The sequence below is a fragment of the Rhinopithecus roxellana genome, chromosome 1 (assembly GCF_007565055.1).
Source record: "Rhinopithecus roxellana isolate Shanxi Qingling chromosome 1, ASM756505v1, whole genome shotgun sequence".
NCBI classification, from domain to species: Eukaryota; Metazoa; Chordata; class Mammalia; order Primates; family Cercopithecidae; genus Rhinopithecus; species Rhinopithecus roxellana.
The window spans coordinates 98,104,700-98,115,856 of NC_044549.1; the positions used below are offsets into that span (position 1 = coordinate 98,104,700).

Consider the following 11,157-nt stretch of genomic DNA (forward strand, 5'->3'; position numbering starts at 1 on the left):
AGAAATGGACCCAATGTTATTTATAACAGTAGAAACCTGGAAACATCTAACAATTAGGAAATTTTAAGCAAATTTTGGTGTATCTACTTGATGCACTGTTATGCTACTACTTAAAATGTTTAAACTATTTATAGAAACATGGACCATTATCTATTGTGACATTAAATAAAAAGAGCAAGACAAAACTATACAGGTAGTATGATTTAGGTAAAAATTTACACTCTTCAGGCAAAGAGAAGAGACTAGAAAGAAATGCACCTAATAACAAAAGAACTATTATGTCAGAGCTTTGGAAATTCTCTATCTGCTCCTTCTACTTTTCCTATTTTATGCATCTTTCATAAAGGTCAGAGTCATTCTGTAATAGGAATAAAGCCAAGAAGTAAAAACATTCTACAGATAGCAGTTAAATACATTAGAAAGCAACTTACCTCCAGTTTAAAAGCCAGGCCTACAAACGGGTGGGAATTGTCTCTACTGGAGTTCATTAGGATTTTGGTTTTCTCTTTTGAGTCACTTAAAATAAAATAAATATAAATCTATGAGATGTAATATTGACATTTATATCACTTTATTTCATCAGGAAGTATTATCTGAGAAAAAGCACATGTGTGGGATATAATTGGTGTCACACATAAGTAAACTTTCACTGAAAGAGATCAATAGAAATAAGTTCTCAGCTGGGCATAGCTATGCCTGTAATCCCCACACTTTGGGAGACCGAAGTGAGAGGATCACTTGAGCTCAGGAGTTTGAGGTTGTGGTGAGCTATTACTGCACCACTGCACTCCAGCCTAGACAACTGAGCAAGACTTTGTCTCAAAAAAAAAAAAAAGTCTTCAGAGCTTAGCTTAGTTACTACATAGTGATAGAACAAGAGTAGACTAAAAACCACAGAAATGGTCTCATAGGGAAAGAAAAGAAAATAATCAATGAGTTTTTTTTTTTGAAGTTTGTTTTTTTGTTGTTGTTTCTTTTTTTTTCTGAGACAGAGTCTTGCTCTGTCGCCCAGGCAGGCTGGAGTGGAGTGGCGCAATCTCGGCTCCCTGTAGCCTCTGCCCTCCGGGTTCCAGCGGTTATCCTGCCTCAGCCTCCTGGGTAGCTGGGATTACAGGTGCACACCACCACGCCCAGCTAATTTTTGTCTTTTTAGTAGAGATGGGATTTCTCCATGTTGGTCAGGCTGGTCTCGAACTCCTGACCTCAGGTGATCCACCTGCCTCAGCCTCCCAAAGTGCTGGGATTACAGGCGTGAGCCACTGCGCCCGGCAGAAGTTTGTTTCTTAAAGTTTTTTTTTTTTTAACAGTATGTCTGAAAACATCTAGTCCCAAATGAGAAAATTTTCTAATGATGTAAACCTTGAGAGATAGTAAAACAAATCATACTTTTAACTCAAAACAGAATATGATATAGAAACTGATATAATAAATATTTTTCTATATGTCAAAACTGTTACCCAAATAAAAACCATGATTGTTTGTAAATTATGAAAAAAAATCACAGACATAACTAGAAGAACCATCCTTAAATTCCTTCACAGTGCATAAATATGAAAGTATTTCTGCATAAACTAAGATTCAGTTTTCAAGACTTACTCCTCCTGATTGAGAATAGCATAGTTCTGAACTTGAGATGGATTTGGGAGGTATTCTAAAACAGCATCTAAAAGAGGCTGAACTCCTTTGTTCTTCAAGGCACTTCCCAAAAATACAGGAGTAAATGATCTTTTCAGAGTAGCTCTTCGAATTGCTATCTACAAAAGAAAACAATTTAATGGTAGTTAATGTTAAAATTACATGTTGTGCTTCAAGTCAATCACAAACAAATACAATGAATTCATACTCCACTCTTTGGAGTGCTGATTCTAATAGAGACTAAAATCAGGTCCCCAATGAACTTAAGGTCAAAATACAAAGAAAAAAATCACTTTCTCCTTCAGGGTGGGAAAGTGATTTACTACAACTGCTTTTGACACTCTTGGAAGCACTAATTGCCACTAATTTTCAATTTGCTAAAAAAAAAATACATATACACATAGAAAATAGACACACCAAAAGAACACTGCAAAGAGTATGCTACAATTGTGTAAAATGGAGGAAAAAGTAATATATATGCAAAACCAAAAGCCTATGGAAAGATATACCAGAAACTATTAACTGGTAACCTGTTTCAGGGATGGGGAAGAGAACTGGGAAGACGGAAAAAAAATAAAATAAAAGGGTGTTTACTGTTTACCTTTGTATACCTTTTAAATATTTAAACCATATGAACATATGCTCGATTAAGAAACATTTATCTTTTTCTCTTTTTAAAGAGCATACACACAGGAAACCAAACAGTACAAATCTCTCATAAATTATAGGTCATGACAGTAGCAGGCTCCAGCTCCTGCCCCAACCCTTAGTGAAACACCATCAATGTGTCTGCTGGCTGAACAGGCCTTAGAGAATATGTAGTGGAGCTTTAGCTCTAGCAGCTGGAAGAGGCCAACAATAGTGCTGTGGCCACAACCAACAAATGAATAAAATGACCTGACACTCTTTGGATAGAAAGTAAAATCAAGTCCCCAATAATTTAAGGGTCCTCAACAACTTTTCTCATTTGAAGTTATTATATACCTCACTTAAAAAAAGTAATATACCATGTCAAGTATTTTTTGAGGAAGCCAATTATGTTAAATAAATGTACTGAGATTTCATTAATAAAGCCCATATATAAAAGCATCACGTCCCCTCCCTACAAAAAACAAACAACTTCTTTTTGTTGTTAATATAAGACTTATTTTGAAAGCACTTGCCTTTAAATCAGAAATCGAGGGGATTTTTTCTTCCAGAAACATCTCACCAAGCTGTTCATCTGAATTGGCAACACATTCAATTAGCTCCTGCCGGTGGTCAGCGGCCACCGCCCTTAATTCAGCTGGAATCTCACCATATCGAACAATCTGACTAAGAAAACAAATATTTTGGTGCTTTAAGGATATTCAACTTGATATATGAAGGACTAATGAAAAAGATATGATTAAGGGTTAAAACATTTTTTTAGGTAAGACAGAGCTCTGATACATTTGTGTTCAAATGGCAAACAAGACTAATGCATACCTTTAAAATGCACACAGAATAGTAGATACATATACTGTAACAGGCAAGTTTAAAGTCAAAGTTGTGGCCGGGCGCGGTGGCTCAAGCCTGTAATCCCAGCACTTTGGGAGGCCGAGACGGGTGGATCACGAGGTCAGGAGATCGAGACCCTCCTGGCTAACACGGTGAAACCCCGTCTCTACTAAAAATACAAAAAACTAGCCGGGCGAGGTGGCGGGCGCCTGTAGTCCCAGCTACTCGGAGGCTGAGGCGGGAGAATGGCGGGAACCCGGGAGGCGGAGCTTGCAGTGAGCTGAGATCCGGCCACTGCACTCCAGCCTGGGCGACACAGCGAGACTCCGTCTCAAAAAAAAAAATAAATAAATAAATAAATAAATAAATAAATAAAGTCAAAGTTGTACTACCAGTAACTGAAGAGCTAAAGCAGTCCACTATCATGAGAAAAAAAAAATCTCTGGTTTTATAATAGACATCACATTCTACTTTTCTGCATATCAAGTTTTACAGAAGATAATGATAAAATATATAACACAAAATCTTCCCAATTTAATGCAACCTGGTTTATCCTTACTCAATATACAGTAAAACACAAGTTCAAAACAATGACTTGACAAAGTATCAACTAAATCAAAGTTTAAACTCTTCCGTGTAGTTTTTGCTGTATTCTAATTATTTTAAAACTGGCAAGCATGCAAAGTAATAACAGCATCCATTTACTGAATACTTATAATGCAGTAAGCACTAAACTAAATATCTGACAAGCTATTTATTTGATCTTCACATATGAAGTAGCTTTTATTATCTGCATTTTCAGATCAACTCACTTACACAGGCAAAGTAATTTGCCCAACACTGTCCTACTAGTAAACAGAAGAGGTAAGATTCAAAGCCAATCTACCTGGGGCCCATCCGAGTTCTTGAAAATTCTATTAATCATATTCTTATTAATCACAACATAACAATCTCTAGCAAGCAGCACTTAGGAAGACCTTACTCTATGCCTTTCCATCTAATAACAGATCATACACTTTTTAACAAAGAATATCCCAATTTGTAGTTTAAAAAAAAGGGTGACTAAATATGGCAGACTCTTCCATCTGTGACATCAGTTCTCCATTCCTCCAGAGGTTGAACAGATAAAATTATAAATAAAATGTTCAAAGCTAAAATGGATATACTTGATATGATATTTAAAAGCAGTCTGAAAATTTTTCAAGGTATTTCTTTTAAAATGGAAATTAATATAAAAAAATAAGCGTTTCAGAAAATACGTTCCTAACTTTAATAAAGACAAAAGAAGCCATTTCCAAGGAAACAAAAAGTAACTCTTAATATTCTAAGACTCCCCACAGCCTCAGATCTTAATTTCAACCTTCCTGGCAAGCTCCCTGCTTCTTAGCCTTTCACGTGTCAGAATCATCTGTGGATTCCTTTCCAAATATACATATAGTAAACTAGGGCTGGAGAAGGGTACATGTACATTAAGAAGCTGCATCTGTGGTTCTGATGTACAACAAAGTTTAAGAGTCTCTACTTCTGACAACAGAAATATGTGCCTTGGTAATTCTGGGAAAGTGGATTTATTCATTCATTTACAAATATTTTTGAGTCCCTATTATGTACCAGGCAGTTGCAGGGGCTGGGACATAGTAGTGAATAAAGTAGGAAAAAATAAAACGAAAAATTCTGCCTTATTGGGCCTTATATCCTAAGGAGTGGAAGGTAAACTTTGCTGTCATCACTCAGTTGTCACATAAAAAGTGAGAGAAATACCTTATCCCCTGGACAGACTCCATCCTTTTCCTGCTAACAAGATGGCTGATGAAGATAAATTCTACAGTTCACTGATCACAATGCCATTCACCAACCTGCCAGACCTGCAATCCCAATTCCATAGCAGAGGAAGGAAGTCCCTCAGGAAGTGCCTGTGGAGAAACTACCAGGCTCCAGAGGTCACTCCTCAGAACAAAGGATCATTTATGACTCCTCACATTGTCTAGATCAATGTCACTCAAAGTATGGTCTGCAGACCTCTAAGAGCAGCATCAACTGGAAACCTTCCAGAAATGCAAACTACGGGCCCCACCCCAATGGACTGATCAGCATCTCTGGAGGCAGAGCTAGGACTATGTCTTTTAACAAAGTCTCCAGGAGATTGTTATGAATGCTGAGGTTTGATAACCACCAGGCAATTGCAGTACTTTGTAGGTAAAGGTCACTCAAAAGCTGATGGACCAAATACCACATCAAAAAGTTACCAATTTACTTCTTGCATTTCCCAAACTACATCTGTACAATTTTAACTGTTTTAACTTATCAATCTTTTTTGTCCATGTAATTATAAAGCAGGAGGAGCAAATATTTATGATTCCTATTTTCTTCCTAATTTTTATCACAATACCCCAGACCTGGCAGGTGCTCTATAAAAGTCCACAGAATGAATGAATAAATGAACAAGTGCAAAAAGTTATAATACATTTACTAACCCAAATTTACTAACCCAAACTGAAGGCCTCCTTTCACCACACCACGCGTGCCATAATGTGATATGAGTTTATTACTCAAAAAATAACACAGTCTCTCTCAGAATAAATACTAAATAAAATGGGGAGCAACAAGGATTAAAGGCATTAAAACAAAACCATCTCAGAGTATTCTTCCAGCCACATTTCAAAAAGACAGTTACTCTGGGTTTGATGAACTTATCCTTTCCTTCTTTTTAATGCTTTTCAAAATTTAAAATTTTAATAATGTATTTTTAGCACTTACCCAAAGTCTCCATCAAAATAGATGGCTCGTTCCTCAATAAGATCTATAATACCTTTAAAATTACCCTCCAAACCAATGGGTATCTGCATAAACGCTGCATTATGATTTAGTTTAGACCTGAAAAATAAAAGTACACTTGTTTACCTTTTTTCTTTTCCCCTAATCCCTTTGAAATGAGTATTTTAAAAAATCAATGGCAGACACTGGAGAACTAAGAAGGGTGTTACCATCAGGTCAGAACAGAAAATATGAAGCTGTTGGGAACAGACTGACAATGTAAGTCAAGGAGCTCAGGAAACGACAACCCCATTCAGGCAACAAAAAGAACTCCAAAATAACTGTTTTACCTTAAGATCCCCAGATACACTGGATCAAAAGCAGAAGGGGGAAGAACAGATAATGGGGGGCTAGCCGGGAAATTAAATAGTAGGATAGTTGAGCCCACCTTTTATTTATTTATTTATTTTTTGAGAGAGTCTCCCTCTGTTGCCAAGGCTGAAGTGTAATGGCGCAATTTCCGCTCACTGCAACCTCTGCCTGCCGGGTTCAAGCAATTCTCCTGCTTCAGCCTCCAGAGTAGCTGGGATTACAGGCGCCTGCCACCACGCCCGGCTAATTTTTTGTATTTTTAGTAGAGATGGGGTTTCGCTATGTTGGCCAGGCTGGTCTTGAACTCCTGACCTTGTGATCCACCTGCCTCAGCCTTCCAAAGTGCTGGGATTACAGGTGTGAGCCACCGCGCCCAGCCCAGGCTCAAAACTGAATAGAAACGGCATTTACTGGCAAAAATTCTCATTGGAAAAGAATATGCTCTAGCTACCACTGTTTAGTCTAGACTCTAGACTCCCATCCATAACTAGGGTTAAAGATCTAAGAATCACCAAGTATTTAAAGGAAACCAAAAGCTTGAAAGAGAAATGTGAACTTAATAAAACTTATCTCCAAGAAGAGAGTTACTAGAGGAAAGAAAATAAAATGTAGAGACTTGAGAAACGATTACCTCTACTGATAAAAATGTTGCAATAAAAGAGAAAGTTTATGAAAATTAAGTACATAATTGCTGAAAAAAAAGTTTTAAGGCAAGCTAAATAACTGAAGAGACACAAATGAATATCAAATTAGTGAGCTGGAAGATCAACCTCAAGAATTCTCTCATAAGCCCAATGCAAAATTAGAAGGAGACAGAAAGAATAAGTACGACAGAAAAGGTAAGACATGAAGGTCAGATCTAGAAGTTTCAGATTTTTATCTGCTTTATAGAAGTTACAAAATGGAAAACAAATAAATGGGAGTGGAGAAAAGAATAAACCAAAGCAATCAAATAAATGCTAAAACAGTGTTTCCTCGGAATTCAGAAGATTCGGTGAAAAAAGTCCATCTATTGCCAAGCATAAGTAACATAAGGACAAAAAGTAAAAACACTTTACCAAAAGTTATAAATATCCAACTAAGAAAATGTTCATTTTCATATCAAATATATCACTTCCATCAGATTTTTTTGTCATCAGACACACCATTCTCAGCCTGTCCACTACCATAAACTTTATACCTATATATCCATCAACTGTGCCATGTGAAACATAAGTATGAACTCTACAGCTACACGTGCACATCTACAAAAGGTGAAAAGTGAAATTCTGACTCTTTTTAAAGCTTTGTGAAATATACAGTATTGTGTAAAATTTAAAATGCTATAAATACTACTGGTTCTATCTGGTACAGAAAGGAAGTGTTACTGTTGTCCTAGAAAATATGTTTCCATCTGAAAACAAGAAAATCTCATCTCTATGGCAAGCTATTTAAGGGCATAAATTAAAATGCTTCAAGGAAAAAGTAAAACCAAAGATGATCTTTTGTCTAAATAAAACACAAGGCATTTTTAGAATCTAGATTGTAACTTCTCTAATAATAGCAAAACAGTATAAACAGACTGTTTTCTGAATTCACCTTCAATTTCCCTAGAATTTAAGTAATATTGTCCCCATTTTACAGAGAAGGTAGCTGATGAGAACATACCACAAGCCAATTTACTAAAATCACTGTTCCATTTACTAAGTAACTCACATAAATACATTTAAAAAGCTAAATTTAAGAATAAAGTTTAATGACAGTGAATTAATCATCCTTCTGGATATAAGGTTTGCTGTCTAGATCATCACATCCTTTTTGTTCATTCTAAGGCTCATTACCTCATTTGCTGCAGGGCCCTGGCTGGGTTGGAGCCCAGTCGGTCCAATTTGTTAATAAAAGTTAGAAATGGAACGTTGTAGCGCTTCATCTGACGATTGACAGTCATGGTCTGGCACTGTACCCCTCCAACAGCACAGAGAACAAGGACTGCACCATCCAACACTCTCAGGGCCCTTTCAACTTCTATTGTGAAGTCCACATGCCCTGAATAAGATGAAGTATGACAGGGTCTTAAAGAGCAATCTGAATTTTTAACATATGCACTATTAAAAGTTTTTGTATCTCTGCTCATCACAAAAGTCTTCTAATTAGAATGTAGATTCCTGAGCTCACCAATACTATTCATCAACCCTTAAGTGGAGGGCCCGGCAAGACCACTTCAAGAAGATACTAGGGCACAGGCACCTTTAAAATCAGCTAGAATATGTAGAAGGCAAGAATCTGCCTACTCACAATTTACTTGCACAAAATTTTCAAGAAAACTACATAAGGATGAAGTGCTCTAGGTCCTAAGTTAGGTTTCTTTAATAGGAATTCAGTGTTATACTTTTGAGTATTTGACACTCAAAAATTAATTGGGTCATAGTAACAGAAAGAACCAAACGCGCTTTTGCCAAAAGAAGCTGCAATAAAACCAAGAATCCAACTCACCAGGAGTATCTATAATGTTAATATTGACATCTTTCCACATGGTGTAAGTGGCCGCTGACTGAATAGTGATTCCTCTTTGTCTCTCTAGTTCCATGGAATCCATGACAGCACCAACTCCATCTTTACCTTTCACCTAAACACAAGCACAGCAATTCAGACTTTCTCTGTTCCTGCATTCCAAGAAAGAAAGAAAACTTAATTGAAATGGAAACAGTTGTCAGGTGCAGGAGCTCATGCCTATAATCCCAGTATTGTGGGAGACTGAGGCAGGAGGATAATTTGAGCCCAGGAGTTTGAGACCAGCCTGAACAACAAAGTGAGACCCCGTCTATAAAAACTTAAAAGAACACCAGAACACAGATACTTAAGCAACTTTCAGATAAGCCTGTCAAAGGTCCACTGTTACCATTGTTTTAATCTTTCAGGTTTATAAGCTTTATTAAATAATGGCAACAAAACAATTAAAATCAGGTTCTAATTCATCCGGAATCAACCATGAATATATATACCTCATGCATCTGTGCAATTCTGCCAGTGTAGTAAAGGACTCGTTCTGTTAATGTAGTTTTCCCAGAATCAATGTGAGCTGAGATTCCAATATTTCGTATTTTTTCATTAGGAATCACCCCTGTTGAAGACCACCGGCAGGCATTCCAATTAACCTGAAAAAAATAAGAGAGCTCAATTCTACGCACCTTTTATAAGAGAGAACAACAGAGAATTAAAGGAGTATGGTGGACATTATTTCTCCAAGAAATCTCATTGGATATGAGATAGCTTGAGAAAGGCACCAGGGGAAACGTTTAAGCCTGGAACTCTTGTAATCAGAGGAGAGACTACAAAAGACAGAAAAGACGTATTCTTTTAAATTAATTAATGAATACATTTAATTTAATTAAAATGGGAGATAATTTTTACTACAGATTTGAAAATACACACTGGGGCAGATAAAATCACAAAGACAGCTCCAAAAATCTTTAATAGAAAATACAAATTTTAGCTTAAATTTAACTTAATTTTTTTCCCTTTCTCCTTTATTGTAGTTCACAGATGACAAATACGTTTGAGAACTTACATGCTCTATGCAGTGGTGCTAATGGCTCCAAAAGATTTACAATTCCCGGCCGGGCGCGGTGGCTCAAGCCTGTAATCCCAGCACTTTGGGAGGCCGAGACGGGCGGATCACGAGGTCAGGAGATCAAGACCATCCCGGCTCACACGGTGAAATCCCGCCTCTACTAAAAACTACAAAAAACTAGCCGGGCGAGGTGGCGGGCGCCTGTAGTCCCAGCTACTCGGGAGGCTGAGGCAGGAGAATGGGGTGAACCCGGGAGGCAGAGCTTGCAGTGGGCCGAGATCCAGCCACTGCACTTCAGTCTGGGCGACAGAGCAAGACTCCGTCTCAAAAAAAAAAAAAAAAAAAAAAAAAAGATTTACAATTCCCTCGAAACAAAAACAATTCATGAAGTTTGTTTTAACTTTACTCTGGGGGCAGGGGATGGGGATCCCTATTAGATGGAATTAAGACACAATATAAACTTTTCCCTATAGGACTGCACTTCCACAATGCACAACTATTTATGCGGAAAGAGAGGCAAAAAAAAAAAACCAAAACCAAAAACAAACAAAAAACAACCTTAGAAAAGGTGGATAAAATATGAAAGTATTTGACAGGTACTTTTAGCTGATTAAACCCCAGGGATACCAGAGAGCAAAACAAACAAGTTAACGAGCTAATGTGCAGGCACGGAGGGGCTTTTCAGCACTGACGCGCGACCGCCAGTATTCGGAGCTGCCAGCCAGGAAGGCTCAGGGGTGTCACTGCCTTCCATGGCCCAGAAGGGACCACAAGGTCTCGGGAATGGTCCCGATTCAGCCTCTCTAGTGCTCCAGTACCTGCTTCCTCTGCCATCCTAGGGAGGCGGGGGCCCTTCCGCGCCCCAGAGCCGCGACAGCTGCGGCTCCCAGCAGTCTCATCGCAAGCACAGAGCACGCGACAACTCCCGTGGCTCCGGGTCGGTTCAGCTGCCGGTAACGCACCGGGAACCGGTCAAAGTCACGCCTGCGGCCAATGTTGTAAGAGCACTTCCGGGGCAAACGACGCAAGGAAAAAGAGAGTGAGGAAATGAAAGAGGAGCAACTGGACTGGAGGCGGAGCAGTGCCTACGCTGCTCGCGCGCCGTCTATCGACTTGGAAGAGAAAGTGCAATCGCTTTGCGTTTGCTCCCAGTAAGACCACACAGGTGTATGGGTGGGGGAAGGGAGTCCTTCTTTGGTCTTCGTCTTCTTTTTCAAATATTACCTCCGTATTAAAATACAGCCTTTAAACATGGTTGTTACGCCTGTAAAGCAATGTGGAGAAGTGTATATAACAGAATTTAAGTAGGTAAAAAGCAAAATTATCTATTACAAATATATATATGTATATATATATGACATGGCCTG

General features: G+C 38.2%; 1 protein-coding gene across 3 annotated transcripts in view; it reads right to left on the reverse strand.

Moving 5' to 3' along the window:
- The window catches only part of GFM1 (G elongation factor mitochondrial 1), a 45,756-nt gene extending 34,859 nt beyond the window's left edge, over positions 1-10,897 (reverse strand). For 2 of the 3 annotated variants that reach the window (XR_748468.2, XM_010367784.2), the window contains exons 1-8: positions 10,609-10,897; positions 9,222-9,374; positions 8,713-8,845; positions 8,061-8,265; positions 5,872-5,988; positions 2,799-2,949; positions 1,597-1,754; positions 432-516 (exon numbers count right to left, since the gene is read on the reverse strand). Coding sequence is in view for 2 of the 3 variants with exons in the window: in XM_010367784.2 (XP_010366086.1) it covers positions 432-516; positions 1,597-1,754; positions 2,799-2,949; positions 5,872-5,988; positions 8,061-8,265; positions 8,713-8,845; positions 9,222-9,374; positions 10,609-10,689 (1,083 nt within the window). In the remaining variant the exon portion in view is untranslated. Of the gene's footprint in view, positions 1-431; positions 517-1,596; positions 1,755-2,798; positions 2,950-5,871; positions 5,989-8,060; positions 8,266-8,712; positions 8,846-9,221; positions 9,375-9,787; positions 9,928-10,608 lie in introns of those variants that run through there. The other variant, XM_030928286.1, reaches the window with a different exon arrangement.
- Positions 10,898-11,157: the final 260 nt, after the last annotated feature.